Source organism: Staurois parvus, unplaced genomic scaffold (genome assembly GCF_062004578.1).
Source record: "Staurois parvus isolate SC_StPar_1 unplaced genomic scaffold, SC_StPar_1.0 ptg000068l, whole genome shotgun sequence".
NCBI classification, from domain to species: domain Eukaryota; kingdom Metazoa; phylum Chordata; class Amphibia; order Anura; family Ranidae; genus Staurois; species Staurois parvus.
Window position 1 is genome coordinate 3967927 of NW_028317864.1, and position 25433 is coordinate 3993359.

At 43.4% G+C, this 25433-nt stretch overlaps 1 protein-coding gene across 2 annotated transcripts in view; it reads right to left on the reverse strand.

Moving 5' to 3' along the window:
• ABL1 (ABL proto-oncogene 1, non-receptor tyrosine kinase) overlaps positions 1-25433 on the reverse strand; it is a 375160-nt gene that overhangs the window by 92439 nt on the left and 257288 nt on the right. The window contains exons 1-2 of one of the 2 annotated variants that reach the window (XM_089669032.1): positions 23448-24002; positions 2272-2445 (exon numbers count right to left, since the gene is read on the reverse strand). In XM_089669032.1, the coding sequence (XP_089525158.1) occupies positions 2272-2445; positions 23448-23604 (331 nt within the window). In that variant the 5' untranslated portion in view covers positions 23605-24002. Of the gene's footprint in view, positions 1-2271; positions 2446-23447; positions 24003-25433 lie in introns of those variants that run through there. The other variant, XM_089669033.1, reaches the window with a different exon arrangement.

Below are 25433 nucleotides of genomic sequence, written 5' to 3' on the forward strand. Positions count from 1 at the left end.
CTTCGGTGCAGCACCCTACAGTTCCTTTGATGGCCTTATAGAAGGAATAGCCCTGTTTGGACTCTATCAAAGACTTACCACACAGAAGATAATTTTCAGGGAATTTCAATTAGCTTTTAAATGCAAAGCATCTGAACAGATTAAAGTAACCTTCCCTCAATCGCTTCAATGCTTTCATGTTTTAGCAGTCATTTATTATCCTGTTAGACGGATTTAAGGTCAAATCTGATTGCCTATCTGCAATGATGTACTAGAGCTTGCATAAGTACATGGAGACTGAAAAACCACATAGAACATACAAAAATTCCACTATTCTCTCCCAGCAGAATTGTGGAAAGAGTATATCAGAATTAAAATAATCAGGTGCCATATAATGTTTGTTTTGTCAGGACTGAAAGCAAAGAAAATGCTTCACTAAGCTCCTGTGTGTTTTACGGGATAACTCAGAGCATACGAAGAACAGAGAGGGTCTCCATATTTAGTCTACTGGTTCATTCAAACTTGACACGCCTGTTCTATAGGGTTACTCTGTGGAACCCCCAAAACCCAGTGATAGTACTTAAAGTCTCTGTATTGTCTCAGGGTGAAGGGTTTGTACCAAATTTTCTTAATAAATGGGAAAATGATTTTGGTCTTCAACTAACAGCTAAGCAAAGGGATCATGCTTTATTTTTTGAACACAAGTCTTCCATCTTAAGCAGATAGCTGGATACAAACTTTAGACCCAGTGGTGTAGGGTGCCCACCTTTTTACACAAAATGTTCCCTGCCACTCCACCGTTCTGTTGGAGGTTCCATCGAGAATGGGGGACTTTACTTCACATTTTTGGGATTGCCCACTAGTATGTCTGTTCTGGGAAGACATCCAGAAAACAGTGTTCAAATGGAGAACCGACCCAAGGCATGTTGTTGCATTTTACCATGCTCCCTTAAAATCACTGTTTAAAAAAAACAAAAAAAAACCAAAAAAAACCCAAAAAAACACTTTTTAAGACTCCATGCACACTAGCATAGGTTTTTTTTTTAATAAACTCAAAAAAACGCTGTGAAAAACATTAGATAAAAAACGCTGGCAATAGTGGATTTTCAGTAGCGTTTAGAAACGTTAGCATTTTATTAACATTTCTACAGTAGATGTAGAGGCAAACAAAGCTAGAAAAAAGCTGTTATGAGCGTTTTAGTAGCGTTTATTTTTTTCTGCTGGAAAAATGCTCCAAAAAAAACTCTGCAGAAACAATTTTATTTCTGCTCCTAGAAGCTGAAGCTCACAAAATTCTAATAGCCTAAAGTAGTGTGCATGGACACATAGGATAACATTATTTAGCTTCTAGGAGCAGAAAAAAATATGCTGATAACAGCTTCTAGGAGCTTAAAAAACCGCTAGTGTGCATGGAGCCTTAGTTAATTTAGTGAATGGGGTCTGTATACCACAAAAATGGAAAAGCACTGAGCCACCTTCGATAGGACAATGGCTTTCTGTAGTTGATGAACTTCAGCAGATGGAGAAACTTACGGCTTCTCTAAAAAAGGAAAAAGCACTGAAAAATATGGTTTTAGTGGAACGCTTCCAAGTTCTCCCAGGACTTCTGCTCCTATGTGACCCAATAGTGTCTCTGACCCTCGTCCCTGAATGCTCAGCCTGCTGTACGGTGATATTGGTAGGTGAGAGGGTCCCCCCTCAACCCTTTTTTTTCTTCTTCTTTCCCCCTTCTAGTTAATTGCTTCCTTTTTTTGTAATTTTCTGATTTGACTGCTCTCTTATTTGCTACTGTTTTATATATTCAAATACTATCCTTAGACTCAAGAACATTACTTCTAACTTGAATTTTCGAGAGCTACCTTGTAATTGGAGGCAAATTACATTGGATTGTGTGAAGCGTGCCTTTGGATAGACATTTTGTTCTTGTAGGTGAAGTTTATGATTCTCCAAATCCCCGATGTGTATTGGGTCTGTGTTGAAGGATTTAATTAACAAAAAAGGGAGTAGTCACGTGACCTGTCAAAGTCACAAGACTGGCTCTCCATTGATTAGGAAGTCCTCTAGGTTGCGTTGAGGAAATCTGTAGCATACCACAGGCTATAAAATGCAGGCCGCAGTATGGAGTAAGCTGGAAGAGTAGAATAGAGACAAGATCGTAATAAACACTGTCCATTATAAATGGGCCCTTAAGTATTATTTGTAACTAAATGTAATGGGAATATACAGTTATCCGGCCTACTCTAACATCTTTATTGGTAATATTTAAAAGCAATGAACCCACAAATGTCTTACCTTTAGTGATGCTGAGAGTATTGTCCCCGCTGGCTACAAAGTCATACAGTGCAACAAACAGATTGGGGTCATTTTCACTTGGTCCTGATAGGAGGTTTTCCTTGGAATTCCACCGAGCAGCTTCACTCAAGCCTTGAGGCTCAAAATCAGATACTATTGGTCTTTGCAAGGCTTCTGCAGAGAAAACAAAGAAAAGTCATGTTACATTTTAATGTGCAGTATGAATACCACACAGCCATAGTTAACATAGTCAATCAAGTCAATAAACCTAAAACATTTCCCATAACGTCAGCAGGTGACCTAAAGCACAAACACATCCACCAGAAGGTTGAAACTTACATTCATATGCATCCACAATGATATTCTGCAGGCATGCATGCACATAGTTCTTCCTTTGATGAAACCCACAAATTAAAACCACCCGACACTTTCTTTGGTTTCTGGAGCTCTACTGGTGATATCTTTGTGCCTAGTTACCATTTTGCATACCTTCTGTGCCCGTTATGAGGGGGGGGCTTCCACTCTCCCTGCTGGATTTTTATCTCTTTTGCTTTATGAAGAACATAATAGAAGAAACTGAAACACAAGGTATGGAGAACACCAAAGACCAGGTGGATAGGAGCAGTTTGGAAATATAGCAGGGAGATCTTTCTGTTGGAGTATGCAAGACATATAAGAATCCCGGCACCTTCTATATGTAAAAAAACTATTTTGGGTGGACTAACCCTTTAAGGATCTCTGTGAGTCTAAATGAATCAACGCACCTGCATCAACAGGGGGGCCACACTGGTAAGTTGTAGTATCAGGTCCCCAAGAAAGACCAATTGTTGCTCACATCTGGCAAAATCCAATGAGTCAGGTGATGAGCAGTAAATGAATATGAGAAAAAATAATGTTAAATTATGCTCTAGGATTTTTTGCAGCTTCAATGTTGCGACATAAAACACATTTTTCCACCTTAAAGAAAAACTACATTTGACTTTACCCATAATTGTAAGCAGGTATAGTACTATTGCTAGGTTTCTTCTGCCAGAAAAGCATCTGTTCTGGCCTGATCACAATGTCTTCCTATTTGTAGCCTACTTGCCATGCATGTGCAGTTCAGTGTACAATCTCAGAACCAGTGGGATGGCAGGATAAAGTCATTTCTGTGCGCATGTGTTACTCAGTCATCTGTTGCCAGTCAATGCAAAAGACAGAAGACTCCAGGATCCAGATAGAAGATAGCAGTGGCAGCAAGACAGCAGGTGGGGGTGGAGGGGGTCATGAACATCCCATTCTTGGAGGGCGGCTCACTACAGTTGGACATAGCTGGATCGAATCTTGGCTGGGTCAGCAGTGGTTGGGCAAGATTCGATCCATCTATGGTCTGGCTGATTGTACCCAAGTAAATCCATAGGTTTGTAGCATTCAATTATTGGTCACAGCTATAGCCGCTAGCAGTAATCATTGTATTCTGCAGGCCAGGAAAGCCGCCACCAGCAGAATACAACGGCACTGCAGGAGGAATTCCCCCATCAACACAGTCAGGGAATCGAGCAGATTTCCTTCCTACAACCCATAGTGCAAGGAAAGAAAATTGATAAATCTATGGCTTGCCTATGAGGTGTGCCACAAAGCTTCACTTTAACCAACATGACTTTATTTTATTTACAGAAGGAAGCAGCACTCATGTATTTAATGGGCAAATATGGCAGCCTCCAGGTACACAAAGGATTACAAATTATACATAAAAACATGATTTCTTAGCTTTTATGTTATTATTATACAGTGTTTATATAGCGCCAAAGGGTATGCTCAGAGCTGTACAGTAGCAAGGGGGACAGAAGATGAGACAAGACAGTAACAATACACGAGGGGTTCGAGGGCCCTGCTCTTTCGAGCTTACAATCTAGGAGGGAGGGGAAGGTGGTGCAGGAGGAGATGGCTGTGGGGGATGGAGTGGTGGGAGGAGTGGAGGAGGTTAGTTGTTAGGTGAGGTCGGGTGTTAGGTGAGGTTGGGGTAGGCTTCCCTGAAGAGGAGGGTTTTCAGGGTGCACCTGAAGGTGAGGAGGGTAGGTGACAGTCTGATGGATTGGGGTAGGGAGTTCCAGAGGATGGGGGAAGTCCTGGAGAAGTCCTGCAATCGGGCGTGGGAGGAGGAGACCAGGGAGCTAGAGAGCAGGAGGTCCTGTGAGGAGCGGAGTGCACAGGTAGGGTAGTATCTGGGCCTTGTGAATGGCCTTGTAGGTCAGGGTTAGCAACTTGAACTTGATGCGTTGGGCAATCGGGAGCCAATGAAGGGATTGGCAGAGGGGGGAAGCAGATGTGGAGCGCTTGGTGAGGTGGATGAGTCTGGCCGCTGAGTTTTATGTGTGCCTATTCCTGTTATGAAAGTCATTACTAGCCCCTGCGTGGGCAAACCAATTGCCTGTTCATTACTTGTTAACACCAATAAACATTATTGAAATAGAAAACATGATTTCTAAACATTCACACACATTGAAGATCATTTACTTCAAGCTGATTTCGTTTACATGCTAATCCAAAAAAAAAAGACTATACATTACTTTTACACGAATAAATGTAGTAAAGATTTTCCCTTTATTTATGTGGGGACTACTTTATTTATGAGCTCCTGAAGATGCCGGAGACTCCGTTGTCACGTAATCTTGTTTATACAGCATTCACTGCAATGTTAACAACCTTCAAGGTGTTATTTTACACTGACCTGGAGAAGGGAGCCCTCCTGAGAACACATTTCTTTGGCTCTGCAATGAATGCCAGTTTTCCATGGAATCGGCCTACAATTCCATTGTAGAGGACACACAGGGCAGGATGTGGCGTTGCACATCACCCAGTCAGGGCTCATTCAACAGGAAGGCAGGAAATCCAGCCTTATCCCCCCCCCCCCCCACCTCTAATTTAAACTCAACACAAACTCATGCTTAACTTAAAGAATAACTCCGCCATTTACCAGAGAACTGCAGGCAAGCCAAACACTTGACTACTGTGTACCGTGAAATGCTTTTTTTCACTTAGTGAACACTTTGTTTTCAGAAGCACTGTTTGCAAAAGGAGTACAGTGCAACCACCAGCAGTAATCGCATACAAAAAAATTAACAGGCTCGTTGTACTGAAGCCGATCAATGGATCAACTTCAATACAAAAAGTCTGCCCATAGAGGGATCAAATCTTAGCCAATCCCTGCTGAACCGGCCGAGATCCAATCCATCTATGGCCAGGTTAAACTGCAGGGAAAGTAAAAATCTCCCCTTGCAGTGGAAGGGTTCAATGCTTGTTTAGGTCTAGGGGACTGGAAAAAAGTTTTACTGACCTAATACTTTGCTCTCACCGTTTTTTTTCTGTGCTACTAGATCAGTGCTGCAGCCTCTTCTCTCGGAGTCTAGATTCACACCTATGCAGTTTGCGTTTGATGCGTTTCTGCATTGCGTTCTTGGACTTGTGTTTTTGTCGCGTTTTTGTCTTTCATTTTTTTTATTTCTTGTTGCTAGGCAGATTTTAAACGAAAAATTCAAAAGGCATCAAAAACGCAATATATGATTTTCTGCAGCGTTCCCATTGAAGTCTATGGGCAGCACAGTGGCTAAATGGTTAGCACTTCCGCCTGGCAGTACTAGGGTCGTTGGTTCGAATCCCAACCACGGCACCACCTGCCTGGAGTTTGCATGTTCTCCCTGTGCATGCGTGGGTTTCCTCCGGGTACTCCGGTTTCCTCCCACACTCCAAAGACATGCTGGTAGGTTAATTGGATCCTGTGTAAATTGGCCCTAGTATGTGTATGTATGAATGTGAGTTAGGGACCTTAGATTGTACACCCCTTGAGGGTTGGGGACTGAAGGGAATGTACAATATACATGTAAAGCGCTGCGTAAATTGATGGCGCTATATAAGTACCTGAAACAGTAATAATATAGAACCAAAAAAGTCCCGGACCCTTTCCAAAAACGCACCAGGTGAAAATGCACATTTATGAACATGTCCCATAGGAAATCATGTTAAATGAACTGTACTATGTTTCTGAAAAAAGCTGCAGAAAACGCTTGTGAACCTAGGGTTATGCTTTGGAGGCGGCAACCTCTCTGATGTAAAATGCAGGGTTCGTAGTCCATGGAGATGCAGAGGGACAGTCCATCGTTGGGGCTAAAGAGAGTCCTGGCTACCAGAGGAGCAGCAATCATGTATATAAGGGCTCCTTTACACTTGCATTGGCCCCATAAAGAGAGATCTGTGATGGATCACTTTTCAGAGGGCATTCTATAGACTGCAAGGTGGCATTATGTCACCTTCTCACCACCTGTTTTAGCCCCTAAAAACCCACACCACTGTGTTCACTACATGCAGTTGAGGAACACCCCCAGCAGGCATTTTTACAGAGGCATGTGTACACCCCCATATGGATGCTTTTACAGCTTAGGGATGAGTGGTAAAAATATGTACTACAGCTTCTATGAATTGACCACGATCTCTGAATGGAGGGGGCTGAGCCATGAAAACTCCATTTGTCCCCTCCCACATTCATAGATCTTGTTTCATTCATAGAAGCTTTAGTACAGCTTCTATGAATGGAGGAGCAGGGTAGAGGCGCTGTGAAGGAGTCTGTGTCAGCCAGTTAGTTCTATTAGCCCCCATCACACCAGAAGATTATGGCGGCAGGCAGGGCTGCTGTTAGAAACCTCGGGCCCCATGCAGCCAACCTGACAGGGCCCCCCCTAAAAAAAATCCCCAAAAAACACAGTTTACTATGCTTCAGTTATGAATGAAAACAGTGAGTGATTGGTACAAATCACTCATTGTGTTCATCCAGAAAAGGAAGGGGCTGGTAAATGTAACATATTTAGAGGACCCTTCCCCCAACTCTCCATCCTGAAGGATCCTATTGTGTGCTGGCAGCTGCTGGTGGGAAGAAGAGGAGGGAAGCCGCAGCACTGTGGGGGCACACAGGAGGGCCTGGGTAGCAGGGGGGATGTATGATACACAGGGAGGGTGATAGGTGCATCAGGGGGCAATTACTGGAACCGATCCCCTATATGGCTCTCTCTGCAGCAGCTGAAACCCAGCGGGAGGGAGAGGAGAAGACAGCTTTCAGTTGCTGCAGAGAGAGCCATAGAGGAGATCGGTTCCAGTAATTTATCTATTTCATGTACTTATGTAATTTACGCGGCGCTTTACATATATATTGTGCATTCACATCAGTCCCTAACCCTCAAGGGGCGTACAATATAAGGTCCTTAACTCACATTCATACATACACATACTAGGGACAATTTAGACAGGATCCAATTAACCTACCAGCATGTCTTTGGGGTGTGGGAGGAAACCGGAGCACCCGGAGAAAACCCACACAGACACAGGGAGAACATGCAAACTCTAGGCAGGTGGTGCCGTGGTTGAGATTTGAACCAATGAACCTAGTACTGCTAGGCGGAAGTGCTAACCACTTAGCCACTGTGAGCCCAATTGCGCCCCCCCCCCCCCCCAGCACCATGCCGATCATCTTCCCTGCCCACATCTGATTCACCCAGCTGGCCTGGGCCCCATACAGGAGGTCTGGTGGTACCCACTTATGCACAGCCCTGGCAGCAGGGGTGGGGGGCAGAAAAGCCCCTACAAGTAACAGACGATGCATCAGCACAAGGGACTACTTTTTTTTTGCTGCACTTAGGCTGGCAATAGCTGCCTGTTTTTTTTTTATTTCACTCTCCGCTGTGCCGTTGTATTATGACAGCAAATCACCTCTGCTGTCTGAATACACTGATCAGCACCTGCAGCCATCTGATCCAGAAACAATTTCTAAACAGTCCCTTCAACAGAAGTTGATTGTTAGATTGACTTCTCCTGGGTGAAAACAGCCATAGATGGACTGAAATTCGGCTGGTCTCTGCTGAACCGGCCTGAATTTGGATTCATTTGCAGGGGTGTCAAACTGGAGGCCCTCCAGCTGTTGCAAAACTACAAGTCCCATCATGCCTATGCCCTTGGGAGTCATGCTTGTAACTGTCAGTCTTGCAATGCCTCATGGGACTTGTAGTTTGGCAACAGCTGGAGGGCCGCCAGTTTGACACCCGTGGTCTAGGGTCAGCTCCAGGCTGTAAAAACCAATTGCTTCCTTTCACAATGGTAGGGAGGGGGAAGTTAAGTTATATGTCAGATGTACTTGGCTCCAGAGACTAGCATGTCTTTTTGCAGGAACAGTGGGGTGTGTACACCAACAGCTAGAGATGTGCCATGCAATACCTAATATAGGAAACAGAGAAACTGACAAATCAGGCAAGCTTGCAAAGAAAACGGAATTTCATTAACTCTGAACTCCAGGCAGATCTAAAAGACACAAATTAAAGCAGCTCAGCATTCATTAATATACAATGGGGATCGAAATTTTGGGCACCCCAGCTAAAAATTTGTATTAATGTGCATAAAGAAGCCAAGAAAAGATGGAAAAATCTCCAAAAGGCATCAAATTACAGATTAGACATTCTTATAATATGTCAACAAAAGTTAGATTTTATTTCCATCATTTACACTTTCGAAATAACAGAAAACAAAAAAATGGCGTCTGCAAAGGTTTGGGCACCCTGCAGAGTTAATATCTTGTACTGCCCCCTTTGGCAAGTATCACAGCTTGTAAACGCTTTTTGTAGCCAGCCAAGAGTCTTTCAATTCTTGTTTGAGGTATCTTTGCCCATTCTTCCTTACAAAAGTCTTCCAGTTCTTTGAGATTTCTGGGCTGTCTGTCACGCACTGCTCTTTTAAGGTCTATCCATAGATTTTCAATTATGTTGAGGTCAGGAGATTGTGAAGGCCATGGCAAAACCTTCAGTTTACGCCTCTTGATGTAATCCCCCGTGGATTTCGAGGTGTGTTTAGGATCATTATCCATTTGTAGAAGCCATCCTCTCTTTAACTTCAGCTTTTTCACAGATGGCATCAAGTTACCATCCAAAATTTGGTGACATTTTATTGAATCCATTTTTCCTTCTACTCGTGAGATGTTCCCTGTGCCACTGGCTGCAACACAACCCCAAAGCATGACTGATCCAACCCCATGCTTAACAGTTGGACAGAGGTTCTTTTCATTAAATTCTGTGCTCCTTCTTCTCCAAATGTACCTTTGCTCATTCCGGCCAAAAAGTTCAATTTTAACCTCATCGGTCCACAGAACTTGTTTCCAAAATGCATCAGGCTTGTCTATATGTTCATTTGCAAAGTTCAAACGATGATTTTTGTGGTGAGGACGTAGAAGAGGTTTTCTTCTGATGACTCTTCCATGAAGACCATATTTGTACAAGTATCTCTTTATAGTGGAATAGTGTACCACAACTCCAGTGTCTGCCAGATCTTTCTGGAGGGATCGTGCAGTCAAACGTGGGTTTTGAATTGTTTTTTTCACAATCCTGCGAACTGTTCTGTCTGATATTTTTCTTGGTCTTCCAGATCTTGCTTTAACTTCCACTGTTCCTGATGACTGCCATTTCTTAATTACATTCCGAACAGAGGATATTGACATCTGAAAACGCTTTGCTATCTTCTTATAGCCTTCTCCAGCTTTGTGAGTGTCAACTATTTTCAGTTTCAGTTTTCTAGACAACTGCTTAGAAGAACCCATAGTGCTGATTGTTGGGGCAAGGTCAGATGAGTCTGGGCATTTAAAACCTTTGGGAAGACCAGGTTATGTCAATCTCAGACGATGATTGAGAACAATCCATGACACTGGCAGGTCTCAGCTTTGCAAAGGGGGCAGTGCATGCTATAAATTCTGCAGGGTGCCCAAACTTTTGCAGACGCCATTTTTTGGTTTTCTGTTATTTTGAAAGTGTAAATGATGGAAATAAAATCTAACTTTTGTTGACATATTATAAGAATGTCTAATCTGTAATTTGATGCCTTTTGGAGATTTTTCCATCTTTCCTTGGCTTCTTTATGCACATTAATACAAATTTTTAGCTGGGGTGCCCAAACTTTCGATCCCCACTGTATCATTAAAGGAATTATTTAATTCAAGCAGTGTAATTAGCTGAATGAAACCTCTGGAAATCCGCTGTATATTAGAGCTCAGACTGGGAGAGGAAGAAGCAGCACAAGGACACAAATCAGTATCCTAGGAGAATATAGCTGACAGAGAGGTGAGCTCTTCAGTCTGCCGTTTCTCCTTTCACAGTCCAATCATAAGCTAGGGCTGGAGAGATAATCTAGAAAACACGTGCTATGCTGTGTGGCAGAACTGTGTAAATTTCAGGACTGGATGGACAGAAACAAAAAGCATTTAGCAGGTAAATCCACTCCAAAATAAAAAAATATTGCATCTGTACATTTAGTTGTTTGCCTGAATTTCAGCATTGAACATAAAACCTCAACTGACAATGAGCCTTTCTGCAGACAGTGGGGATATAAAAGGACCAAAGGGAAGAAAAAAAAAAACTACAAAACTGTAAAATATGTTGGTGAGATTTATTTCTTCTGCACACAGGTGGAATTCTAGTTTACATTACTGACAAGGAGGTGAAATAAACACCAACAATAGCTGTGAGTATGTGTATAAGGGGCAGTGCATTTTCCGCCATGTCTGGGGAAGTACATAATTAACTCTCTGGAGTCCAAGACACCCCACTGAGCAGTTAGGAATTATTAGTACCTCTGTGGAGACCACACATAGATACGGTTCTGTAGCCTTTGCTTCTCTCACCGCAGGCTAATGCACTGTTAACCGCACAAAACCTGTTTAACAAAGAAAATATCGGGGTATTGCTTGACCACAGCAGCACATACAGAGCCCCCAATGCATTCTCTAAGACCCCCTCCCCCAGAAATTGAAGCTTTTTTTTTGACCATTTGGGCAGCACAGTGGCTAAATGGTTAGCACTTCCGCCTGGCAGTACTAGGGTCATTGGTTCAAATCCCAGCCACGGCACCTTCTGCCTGGAGTTTTCATGTTCTCCCTGTGCCTGCGCGGGTTTCCTCCGGGTACTCCGGTTTCCTCCCACACTCCAAAGACAAGCTGGTAGGTTAATTGGCTCTTGTCTAGTATGTGTATGTATGAATGTGAGTTAGGGACCTTAGATTGTACAATTAGGGACTGATGTGAATGTACAATATCTATGTAAAGCGCTGTGTAAATTGATGGCGCTATATAAGTACCTGAAATAAATAAATACATTTGTCCTCCAGAGGATTTACCCCCCTTCCTGACCAGGCCATTTTTTGAGATACGGAGCTGCGTTACTTGAACTGACAATTTCACAGTCATGCGACGCTGTACATAAATGAAATTTATGTTCTTTTCCCCCACAAATAGAGCTTTCTTTCAGTGGTATTTGATTACATGTGCGGTTTTTATTTTTTGAGCTATAACTAATAAAAAGACAGAAAATTTTTGAAAAAAAGAAAAAAACAATATTTTGGTCTTTTTGCTATTAAACATATCCAGTAAAAAAAAAATCAAATTTCTTCATAAATTGAGGGCAAAATGTATTCCGTTACACGTCTTTGCTAAAAAAATCCCAATATGTGTAAATTAATTGGTTTACATGAAAGTTATAGTATCTACAAATGGCAGTATATATACTGGAATTTTTTTTATACTATTAATGGTGGTGATCAGCAACTTATAGCGGGACTGCGGTGGGCATTCTGACACCAGGTGTGAACTGACTAACTGCCACTGACATCCCCAGTGACACCAATACAGTGATTAATGCTAATAAAAAGCACTGGCACCGTACTAATGGCACTGGGCAGGAAGGGGGAAACATCTGGGGCGATCAAAGGGTTAACTGTGTGATGTTTTACTTTGGCTGGGTCTGTGTGCTTCACTGTAAGCACACTGCTTTGCATGGCTGTGATTTAGTAGAACTAAATAAATAAAACAGGTGGCGCACACACCTAGTGCATTATCCAAGGTTTATTGTAGTGTGGCATCAACAGCAAGGCTCTTACTTTCCATTCATCATACATTAGCATCAGAGGTTGGTCATCAGCTCTGAGGAAAGGGATTCGTCCCCGAAACGCGTCAGTCATTTGACCGCACTGACAGTGAGAACACCTTGCCTGCCGTTGTGGCCATTGTCATTTTTCTATGCTTTTTAGATACATGCTTCGTCTGTGAGTATGTTTTTATTATTCTTTCACTCCTACAATAAACCTTGGATAATGCACTAGGTGTGTGCGCCACCTGTTTTCTCTCTATCCAGTGGCTGATTTCCCCATCTGAGGAGGGCTGCACCCCTGAAGCATTTCCTTTGGTTGTCACTGTCCTGGTACCCTTGGCTTCCCTTTTGGCTGTGCATATCCTGTGGCGCTGGAGAGTACATACGATATCCGGTTTAGTAGAACTAAAGGATACATTTTTTCCTCATTTTGGATAGAGTAAGGGGAGGTTATAACCTGTCAGTTTATTTTTTTGCCATCTGTGCCCCATTGGGGAGATTTACCGTCAATTGTCTCATAGCCAAAACAGGAAGTAAAAGGAAATCTCTGCAAATTAAGGGAATTCCTTGGGGACGCACAGGTCTTCAGAACTGGTGTCCCCATTGGAAGATTTCCTCTCCATTACTTTTCTGGGGACAACCCATAATTTGAGGTTTTCTTTTACTTTTGATAATGGTAAACAGGAAGAATAGAGAGGGTGAGTCTCCCTTTTGGGGGATACTTTAAGTTTTAAAGCTGAACCCTGGGATAAGCACATGGTCAAATTCAAGAGTTCCTCCTTGGTGCCCTTTGTGTATTTCTTTCAGATCTGTGCAGTAATCCAGTTTGACACTGTCCCTCTGTGGAGCTTCCTATAATAAAGAACTGTCACTGCTGCTCTCTCCCCTTGTAGAGAGTGACTGGTCTTGTGTCTCCATCCCCTCCTGTAGTTTTCTGCAGACAGCCTATAGTGGGTGGAGCTGCTGGGCCCCTACCACAGCTCTGCTCTCTGCACACACTATACACTGCACATTGATGACATAACTGCTACTTTTACATGGTAAAATCTAGGTTTGCATAGGTACATGATGCTTATAAGTTGAATTTATATCCTTTGTGGCAATGAAAAATGTATTTAAAATAAAGATTTGTGCCCGGAGTTCAGTTTTAATGTTGAAAACTATGTAGATATTTAAAAAAATTACTTAGAGGTTCATTTATAACAGACAGTGGATAATCCTACCTGCTCTCTGTGATACTTTGCTTTGCTACACCAACCATGGCCTCCATTCATAAAAATCATGCCACAGTGTGTATTCAGCAAAGCTATATGGAGCTCTTTCTGATCAATGGAGCCGAGAGAGCTCTGTGATTGGAAGAGAGCCATTCACGTGACTGACAGGTCACATGACTGGGTTCTCCTCCTGGCTCAGAGTCCTAAAGTAAAAGGAGAGCAGAGAACATTTGTAGATCACATTGTTGTGCTTTATGTATTTTTGTATCACAGAAATATATCCATGGTGCTGCCATATCATGGATTTTAAATGAGCCCCTAAAAGTAGTTTTAAATGCAACTAGCGTATTCCTGAATCTGACTTGATTTTAGCAGTTCCCTGTATAGCAGCATTCTGTGAAAATCTGAGCCAATCAGGTGCCCTGCATTCACATTTACTGACAAAGGAGAGAGCAGACAGATTACCCTATCATTCTTCTCCATCACTGCCTAATCACAGGCGGAGGGCAGATAGGAGGCCAGGCTGTGCTAGCTGCAGCAGAAAAAAAGTCAGGTGACAAGCCTGGCTGTACTGTCTAACAGGGCTATGTAGATCTCAGGGCTGGATGGACAGAAATCCAAGTTCCTTGGCAGGTAAGGCAGTTCCCATGTAGTTAGCATTTTCAGCTTTAAAGGATTGGTCTATTTAGTATGAATATTGTTGTTACAAATATGATATGAAACACCCCCGGCTTTTCCTATCTGTTGGACGATCTAGTGATTAGATCTCACAGATCCTCTTTAACCATCAAATCCAACAATGACATGCACTTGCTGCTGCACCCTGTACCCTTTTCTTGATGGGTTTTTGTTTATTACAGAGGACAATGGTGTTTGTCAAGAAAAAAAGAGAACCATTACATGGGACCCTGGGACAGGTGAACATGTGTTTATTAAAGTCAGCAGATACAGTTTTTGTAGCTGCTGACTTTTAATAAACACAAACACGACTAGAACTTCGCTTTAATGGAAACACACTGTGGGAGCAGACAATGATTTTTCCCTTTCCTATAACAAGACAGGAACTCTACTCATAAATGCCACACAAGCATGCACCCATCTACAGAAGACTGAGGTGAGTTAAAGCCCATCTCTTTGTCTTTGGGGAAACTGAACCCCCCAATCATTGTGTTACTAAACCCAGGACCCTGCATTCACTATATCTGATCTCCCACAGAACATGTAAATGCAATTATTTTAGTAAATATAAACTGCTAAATAGCTTTTCTCATCAGCAGTTACAGCAGTCAAGTGACTTCTATCAGTGTCCAGCAGAGCACTGGTTCAAGCTTGTAAGAGGAGTTTTCATTCTCCTCTCACTGCCCTATGAGGCTGAAGGACCCCAGACCCTCTGTCTGGCTTGTGCTGACCACATGTACCCTCCGGGGAAAAAAAAAAACCTCTCCAGCCATACACACTAAACTGAGCATGTGTAGCTTGAATTTCGATGCTCTGTTCTAACAGGAGATGAAATGGGGACAGTGGAAGAAGTTGAGGATGAGAGAAGACAGGATCAAACAGCCTTTTTACACAATGCAGGGGATTAACCCCTTAAGTTCCACAGTGAGTATAACAAGCATGCTTTACTACATATACAGATTCGTTTTACTGTCGTGGGTTTAGTAACACTTAAATAAAAAAATTTCTAAAGCAGCTTTTAACTCAACTCAGTTTACGTTGGCGTGTCCCTTGCTGGCACCCCTTCTGGCAATGGAGACTGGTGATCAAGCGCTGTAGTCTGTACCCAGCACCAACAGGTCCTGTCACTGTAACGTCATCAAGCTAAGTGCCGCAGTCTGTACCCGCCACCAACAGGTCCTGTCATTGTAACGTCATCAAGCTAAGTGCCGCAGTCTGTACCCGCTACCAACAGGTCGTGTAACGTCATCAAGCTAAGTGCCGCAGTCTGTACCCGCCAGCAACAGGTCCTGTCACTGTAACATCATCAAGCTAAGTGCTGCAGCCTGTACCTGCTACCAACAGGTCCTGTCACTGTAATGTCATCAAGCTAAGTGCCGCAGCCTGTACCTGCTACCAACAGGTCCTGTCACTGTAATGTCATCAAGCTAAGTGCCGCAGTCTGTACCTGCTACCAACAGGTCCTGTCACGTCATCAGCTAAGTGCCGCAGCCTGTACCTGCTACCAACAGGTCCTGTCACTGTAACGTCATCAAGCCAAGTGCCTCAGTCTGTACCCGCCAGCAACAGGTCCTGTCACTGTAACGTCATCAAGCTAAGTGCCGCAGCCTGTACCCGCCAGCAACAGGTCCTGTCACTGTAACGTCATCAAGCTAAGTGCCGCAGCCTGTACCTGCTACCAACAGGTCCTGTCACGTCATCAAGCTAAGTGCCGCAGTCTGTACCTGCTACCAACAGGTCCTGTCACGTCATCAAGCTAAGTGCCGCAGCCTGTACCTGCTACCAACAGGTCCTGTCACGTCATCAAGCTAAGTGCCGCAGCCTGTAACTGCTACCAACAGGCCCTGTCACTGTAATGTCATCAAGCTAAGTGCGGCAGTCTGTACCCGCTACCAACAGGTCCTGTCACTGTAATGTCATCAAGCCAAGTGCCGCAGCCTGTACCCGCCAGCAACAGGTCCTGTCACTGTAACGTCATCAAGCTAAGTGCCGCAGCCTGTACCTGCTACCAACAGGTCCTGTCACTGTAATGTCATCAAGCTAAGTGCCGCAGCCTGTACCCGCTACCAACAGGTCCTGTCACTGTAATGTCATCAAGCCAAGTGCCGCAGTCTGTACCTGCCACCAACAAGTCCTATCGATGAAACATCATTAAGCTAAGTGCTGCAGTCAGCATCTACCAACAACACGTTCCACCACTGTAACGTCATCACGCTACTACAGTATTCTAGAGCCTTAGAGCAACCTACTGACTGACAGACAATAGAAAGTGTCCATATCACCCAGACAGTGATTGGGCACATGATGATGGACTCTTGTCACTTTGCAATCTAGAAGATAGATGACTCAGTAACAAGGGAATCATGTGACCCCAGGTTCAGGTGAGTAATAGGAATTTTGGTTATATTTTTCGATTTGCTGCAGTGATTAGTTATAATGGGGGCAGGGGTATTGCTTGTGGTGGGCATGCCTGGCTGGAATACAGCTTTGATGAAGGAAAGACATTTACCAGTCTTACACAAAGCAAATCGGTGACATGTTGCTAAACGTTTGGCAACCTAGTGATCATACAGATCAAAAACTAGAATTCTGTGGGTATCCTACAGTTTGCTACTTCATGCAAATGGCAACTAAAGAGTTAAAAATAACTAATAGAAAGGTTGAAAACCTTCATGGCAATCGCCTACTGTGAAAAACCCCCAAAACATTAATATATTCAAAAACCACAACACGGAATTTCTTTGTAACAGAAGAAGAGCTGATCCACAAATCCAGTAACTGACACCTTCACAGTGCTCATCCAGTTCACCATAACATCAATGAAAGCTTTTTGTTTTGTATTTGTTTGCCCGCTCTACCTCTTCTGTATGTCATCGTTGTGCAGATCTCAACCACATAAAGTCAAATCAAATCCATGGAAGATCTGATTGCCTCTCGGGGGATCAGGAAGAAATTTTTTCCCCTGCAGGAGCAAATTGGATCATGCTTTGCTGGGTTTTTTTTTTTGCCTTCCTCTGGATCAACTGTGAGTATAGGATTATAACTTTTTTTTACTCTATGGTTCAACTGGATGGACTTTTGTCTTTTTTCAGCCACACTAACTACTGTATGTAACTATATACGTTGGGAATTAAAAACAAGAAAAACAGAAAAAACAAAAAACAAAAACAAAAAAAAAACCTGGATTTTTGCTAGCACATTTTTCACATGATCCACCCTTGCAAAAAAATTAAATGTGTACCCTCCCCTCCATTTTAAGAACATAACTTTTATTTGTTTAGGGGGGTGACCTAATACAGAGTAGTAACTTACCCTGCAGTCCCACAAAACTTGATGCTCTTCTCACCAGTGCTAGAAAGTAAGTAGCCACTCCTAGGCCATACAATACAATGCAGGGCCAGCATTGGTCACCTGCCCTACATCGCACGGTTGATGCTGCCAGGAGGATGGCAGCATGACTATTTGGGTACTGGAAAGAAGAGAGGCTTCAGGGACCAGGTTACAGGACTGCACTTAGTTATGTACTCCTTTGACCTGTTTTCAGTCGACAGCAGACTTTAGTCATCCAGCCAGTCTGGGCTCTGGATTGATCCCAACTTTAATGCCAGGATCCACACAGTTGCCTAGACTGGGAACTGGCTCAGCCTCTCGGCGTGCCGCTGAGAGCCCGCGCCACCCGATCCTACATCCTCCACAACCCAGTGCTCCAGTGAGCCCTGGAGGGGCAGAGCAGAGAGACAGTGACTGATAGTCTTCAGTGAGCAGAGAGGTGGTGACTAAGAACTAAGTGATCAGTAGTCTTCGATGAGAGCCTGAGCCAGCCGGTCCTACGTCCTCCACAACCCTGACAGCCTGAGCCAGCCGGTCCTACGTCTTCCACAACCCAGTGCTCCAGTGAGCCCTGGAGGGGCAGAGCAGAGAGACAGTGACCAACAGTCACCACCTCTCTGCTCATTGAAGACTAAGAACTGAGTGATCAGTAGTCTTTGATGAGAGCCTGAGCCAGCCGGTCCTATGTCCTCCACAACCCTGACAGCCGGTTCTACATCCTCCACAATCCAGCGCTTCAGTGAGCCCTGGAGGGGCAGAGCAGAGAGACAGTGACTGACAGTCACCACCTCTATGCTCATTGAAGACTAAGAACTGAGTGATCAGTAGTCTTTGATGAGAGCCTGAGCCAGCCGGTCCTACGTCCTCCACAACCCTGACAGCCGGTCCTACGTCCTCCACAATCCAGCGCTTCAGTGAGCCCTGGAGGGGCAGAGCAGAAAGACAGTGACTGACAGTCACCACCTCCCTGCTCACTGAAGACTAAGAACTGAGTGATCAGTAGACTTTGATTGATCGTTCAGTTCTCAATCTTATAGGCGATGGGGGACAGATGTAGCATTGGACCGATGCTGCATCCACCTAGGTGAGTATAATTATGTTTTGTTTTTTCATTTCTCAAACATCTCTTTCAATTAATACTCTACATTTATAACCTCTGAAAACCAGCATTTCCTGAAGAAAAGAGAAGTTGCATTTTACTTTGTAAGCTCAGTCTGAAGTCCGGCTTTAGCCGATTACTTTTAGTGAGCTCAAAAGTCTCTCTTTTCAAAACAATATCCTGCTTTTTACAACGGCATGCTCATACATTGTAGTGCTAGAGAATATGTCTACAAACAAAACAATGCAAAGTCAAAAACATTATAAAAAGCAAAATTGTTTGCAAATGACATAAGCAATGGTAGTGATGAAATCCAGCTCAGGTTCCTTTGAAGCGCCTACATGTGGTCTCGGCATGATTTGTGTTTTGCAATAATGTGCTTGCAAGAAGATAAACAGAGACTTTACGTCAAATCATCTCTTATATTAAGAGGCGGATCCGCTGCTCGAAAAGTCGAGAAGAGCCTTTCTATAGCCTTACAATTTCCTGAAACATTCTGTAGTCTGCCAAAAACCCTGTAGTGTAGGTGGGTAAGTTTGTGGCACTGCATCACTGATAAAAACAAAGTACCATAGCTGAAGAAGCCAGCTTGCATTAACGTGAACCTGCATTTAGCCCACGTGAGGCAGAGCCAGAGGTTTACTCAGCTTTCCCTCTGCAGTCTTCTGCAGCCTGAGAGGACCCTGCCACTGGTCAGCCAATTGGAAATGTCCGTATCACTCAAGCATTCTGAATAAATGCAAAGCATTCTCTGATTGGATGAAGAAGAGAGAACACTATTCAGAGTGCCATTCAAAGAATGATTTGCATTCATTCAGAAAATGCAGAACATTCTCTAAATGTTGCCTGTGCCGAGCGTCCGATCTCCTGTGTACAGAATGCAGCAGGGCAGCTGCCCAACACAGGACCCAGAAGTAAGTAGAGGTCACTGGAGTAGCTGTACTTCAGTGATTTCCAGCTTCCAGGGGCAGGGGCCAGGTATGGTATATACATAGTTACTATGTATAAAATATATATTTATGTATAAAATTCTAATTTAATTCAATTCAAAAGGCAGGAGCATATGGGTAACGTGTCACCTTCACAATAGACCTGGGAGTGCAAAACTGTGCAAAAGAGGGGGGAAAAAATGCCACAAAGATCTTGTTCATTAAAGTGGTTGTAATTGTAAACACTTACATATAGTTAATGAAGTGACTATCATCAGGTGATACACAGAGATGAAACAAATCCTCCTACAAAAGTTGTACCTGTTGCTGGTCAATGTGCAGAATTTTTACAGCTTGTCTGAGATTTCAGAAAGCAGGGGATGGTGAGCTGAAATCACATACTGCAGAGCTCAGAGAGAACTGACTGGAAGGAAGGGATACACCCCCATCACACAGAACACAGGAACAGAGCTGGAACTGTCAATCACAGGCTGCGTGCTGGAGCTCCCTCCCCATCACCTTTTTTTTCCTCTTGGTGTCAGGAACATTTGTCAGAATTGCCTTCTCTTCTCTATTTCCATTCAGAGTGCTGAATTTCTAAAGCTTGTCTGAGAGTTCAGAAAAAAGTAGGCGGAGAGCTGATTGCAGGGAAGGGGCACACTCCTCTCCACACAGCACACAGGAACAGAGCTGAGACTGTCACTCTGCTGGAGATCCCTCCAGTTCTCATGTTACATAGCCAGACCAATCAAAAAGCACCAGTGATGTCACAAGGGAAAGGGCATAAATTGCTTGATACTTATACCCCTATACACCTAGTGTGTGTCTTCATTCCTGGTGGTGACTGGAAGGTAAAACAAGATGATATGGAGGCCAGATGTAAAGTGAACTTGTTGCTTTTACTTGCATGGTCAAAACAATGGTTCATGTTAAGGCCCAAACAATGGTTCACGTTAAGGCCCAAACAATGGTTCACGTTAAAGCCCCGTTAACATCTCCACGTTCCCATTCGCACGGCAGACCGCATAGAAAATGTGCACTTTACCGAACATTTCGGAAAGAGCAAATTTGCATTATGCTTGCGTTGCCATTAAATGTTAGCTGGTGTGCATTTGCTGCGTAATTTGTCACATGAAAAATGGGTTCCAAATGCACCACAAAGTGTGGTAAAAAAAAGTGTCATGCTCAACTCCAAAAAAAGTACAGGAGCTTGGAGAATTTATTGTGTGTAGCGCAGTCCATTCAAGTGAATGGGCTGCCCTACGCGCATTAACGCAGGAAAGATACGCAAAAATGCGAATGGAACCATGACTTTCCGCTATGAGCAGACATGAATGGGGTCAAAGAGTTATATTTTTGTATCATCCTATTTAGCTGTTATCTACTGTAGGCCATTGCACAAATGTGTCTTTTCATCATACATATAATTGCTCTAAAAGGTGTCCCTCTTTCACATCTCAGAAAGTTGGAGGTATGACATTATATGGTAAATGATATGTTGATTCATAAACTCCCCCTGTGGTTCAGAGGTAGCACTGTTCCAATATTAAATATACTCGTTATCAATTCTTAGTCCTTGTCCTCACAGGTGTACTTAAAAGTGTTACTAATCCCAGGAGCCTGCAATCACTATATATAGTCCCCCACAGTACACAGAACATGGAAATGCAATTATTTTAGTAAACATAAACTGCTAAACACCTTTTATCATCAGCAGTTACAGCAGTCCTGTGACCTCTATCAGTGTTCAGCAGAGCACTGGTTAAAGCTTGTAGGAGGAGCTTTCTTTCTGCTCTAGGATGCAGAACCCCTGACCTCTGTCTGGACAATGCTGATTGGCCCTGTGCTGATCACATGCACTCTCTCAAGAAAAAAAAAAAGCTCCATAGCAATATACACCAAACTGAGCATGTGCAGAGTGACTTCACACAATATGTGTTATCAGATGATAAAGAGGGGGACACTGGAAGGGGAGGATCAGAGAAGTCAGGATCAATTAGCATTTTTACACAATGCAGAGCAATAACCCCTTAGGTTCCACAGTGAGTATAACAAGCATTCTTTACTGCATATACAGACTGATTTTATTGTTGTGGGTTTAGTAACACTTTAAATGTACATGACCTGCCAGGGACATGGTTGCTTCCATTGCTAAGCCATTCTAAAAATACTAGCTGCCTGGCTGTCAAACTGACCCCTTGCTTTGATACTCTGACTCAGACTTCCAACAGTCTTGATACCTGTTCCAAATCAGGGACTCGATATTGAAGCCAAAGGGTTCTGGGACAGCAAGAAGGTTGGGAATTTTAGCAGCTACATTTTCCCCAAGATAGGTTAAGGCTACATTCAGACGAGCAGGTTGAGAGGCCACCTGCTAGATTCAGATTCTTTTTGGCGGAGCTGCGTGCTGCATTCACAAAGATATAAGGGTTCAGGGTCACGGTGGCAAAAAAAGCAGCAGTATATATTTTGTTTACGGATATTAATGCTGTCTTACTATATTCTATGGGCCCGAGCACACAGTGCCTGAGGGTCAATAAACCTGCACCATGTTCTGTAAAATCAAAATAGAAAAATCTGCATTCTACGTTTAGAAAATGTATGTGTACACATATAAACGTGTATGCAGAAACTTTTTACACACAGGGAATTCCATGCCAATATTGGGGTAGGCAACCTGCGGCTCTCTAGCTGTTGTGGAACTACATTTCCCATGAGGCATTGCAACATTACAAAACTGACAATTACAGCTATGACTTGCAGAGGCATGATGGAACTTGTAGTCCTGCAACAGCTGAAGAGCCGCAGGTTGCCTATCCCCTGACCTAGCCATATACTTCCATTGCAAAACGCACAAATGTGAACCAGGTGTATAAAAACAGATCCTGCATGTTCATTTTTTCCATGTGATAAGGTGCAGTGCCAGTCTATTCACAATGAATGGGCTGTCTTAAAGCATACCAACGTGTTGTACAGTGTGAAGAGGTCCGAAGACTATTGATTCCTGGCTTCAAGGGTTTGGACAACCCGCACACGTCCAGCATTTTTTTTTTTTTTGCAGATACTATTACAAATAATGGGGAATGTTTGCGGAAGCAAGCAGATAAAACAAGCAATATCTGTGATGCTGGCAAAACACACGCTTCTGCAAATTGCTCACTTTTGCTAATTACCTCACCAAACACTTAGAACACCCATCTGCATAATAAAGAACACGCACTATGGAAAATGACACGCACTGTAAACATTCAGCTACTACTGAGCTAGAAGCCCCAGCATGTGTCAGTCTGTTAACCAAACTAACACACTCTAGGCCCTGAGGAACTACAAATCCCCCTTGGCATGCTGTTGACATGTCAGAAGCACAAATCCTGGCGCAGCAAGAGCTTGGCGGACGATTCAAGAACGAATAGTTCTGAAGATGACGCATAGAGTTACGTAATTTTTTTTTTTTAATCACCTAACAGTCTTCTGTCAATAGTCACCCCACAACTTAAACTAAATGGAAACAATCATGGATTGCAAAGTAAAAGACATCCAGTAAAACACTCAGAGAAACTTTCAAGGAATTTGCTCTCGAACACTTTACCATGTAAGGTGAGGTCAGCAAAGGACGCAGGATGCACTTATTCAAGGCCTGATCATCACACATGCATTTACTAATGCCCAAAGAAAAAAAAAAACAAAATGTAAAAAAGCACTAAGAGCTAGAAATCCTATTCTCTTTTTAATCCAGGAACAACAAACTTTAAAAAGCTTTGGCTGGAAAACATAAGGCTATCTAGTCACAAAGGCACCAATGGATCCTTCCAAAGTGTTCACTTTTATCCATGGTCTCAGTGTTTTGCCTGAGGCCACAAGAGAGAGGGGAAGCTGCTAGCTTCTAATCTGTGCTGAGGCCTACAGAAAGGGGATTACAGATTGGAAGGCTCCAGCTGGCTGTAGCCTCCCCTCCTCTACCACCCCCATCCTCCCCTTCTTCCCGGACACCCCCTTATCTCACCTTCCAGATAGCAGCTGGAGGAGGAGGACAGTCCCTTTTTGGATTTGCAGCCCACTAACTTTAAACAGATCTCCAACATTTTCATCTGTTGGATACAGGACTTGCTGGATCTTTTCTTCCTCCTGGAGCGCTCGATGATCTCCCCTCCCTCCAACATGCGAAAAGTCCAGAGCGGGATAGGCCACTTGGCCTCAAACCAAATCCTATTCGGCTTGTCGTACTGGGGCTCTGTCTAACTCCTCGTCTTCTTGATGCAGGACAACTCCAAAACTCAGCAGAGACTCCGAACTTCATCGATCCGAGCAGGATTTTAGCCAGAAAAGGAGAGGCACAGATCCCTAAGAAGAAGGGGAGGGCTTGCTAGCATCCCTTTGGAGCAATCCCCCCATACTGACCACAGAATCTTCCTAATCACCAGGAGAGGCGTGGGGAGTCAATCGTTCACTCTTTCAGCTAAGTTCTTGCTCTTCGTTTAGGCTCTTTCTTTGAGTCCAATAGGCGAAGAGTGTTAGACAGTGAAAGCTGCTTACGTTAGACTGCCAACAAAGGGCCCCCTTCATCCTCTGGCTGCCTCTAGTGATGACATCTGAGGTCTAGCTACGCCTACTCCTGCACAAAGCACTGTTAACCCTCGCCTGAAAGCTGTGCAACTCCTGCCCTCTCCATGTACTTAACCTTCACAAGTTCAAGCAAGGAAAGCCATAGGATTTGTCAGTCTGCTGAAGCACAACAACTTCACAAGCTACAAAGATGAATACACACAAGAAGATTTGCTTTTGAAATGAACCCAGCCGCATCTCCCTGCCTTTTGTATGTTTTACGTTAAGCCGTTCAAAAGAAAAACTTTACTTTTGAAGAAGATGAACTCTAAACTGCAACACGCTCTGAGAACAGACAAGGGCAGTGTATCTAAACCCAACAACAAAAATGTAATATTTACTTCTGAAGAAGATGAACTCTAAACTGCAACACGCTATGAGATCAGACAAGGGCAGTGTATCTAAACCCAACAACAAAAATGTAATATTTACTTCTAAAGATGAACTCTAAACTGCAACACGCTATGAGATCAGACAAGTGTAGTGTATCTAAACCCAACAACAAAAATGTAATATTTACTTCTGAAGAAGATGAACTCTAAACTGCAACACGCTATGAGATCAGACAAGTGTAGTGTATCTAAACCCAACAACAAAAATGTAATATTTACTTCTAAAGATGAACTCTAAACTGCAACACGTTCTGAGATCAGACAAGTGCAGTGTATCTAAACCCAACAACAAAAAATGTAATATATGGCAGCTTAAAGTGGAAGTCCAGGATAAACCTATGTAACAACATATCTTAAAGGATAAATTCACCTTTGGGAACATGTTACATGTTCCACCCGTTTTTATGATGGAACATGTATAATGTTCCCAATGCTGCAGCCTTGTCCAATCCACCCCCCCCCCCTTCCTCCCCGTGACAGTAGTACGGGGAGAGGTTCCCCGTACTAGCTGCCACTTTTGAAAAACAGCGTGGCCGAGCAGGGCTCCGCTCACACGGATGCATCATTCATTCACAGTGTTCTGTGAATAAATTAACTACAAGTCCCGACAGCCGTAGCAGCTGCTGGCTTGTGGTTCTCAATGAACTACCACGGTGCTATAGAGTGCTGTGATAGGTCACGGATTCTATATCTGCTTGGGCAACCAAAGATAATCAAAAATATGCAAAAAGTAATGCAACCAAAAATAATAAATACACATTTTTTTTACCTGTAAAAAAACATGCATTTATTATTTTCGGTCAAAAGGTGAACTTATCCTTTAAACCTGCCCTCACCCCATCCGCTAAACCTGCCCTCACCCCATCCGCTAAACCTGCCCTCACCCCCATCCGCTAAACCTGCCCTCACCCCCATCCGCTAAACCTGCCCTCACCCCCATCCTTTAAACCTGCCCTCACCCCCATCCTTTATACCTGCTCTCACCCCCATCCTTT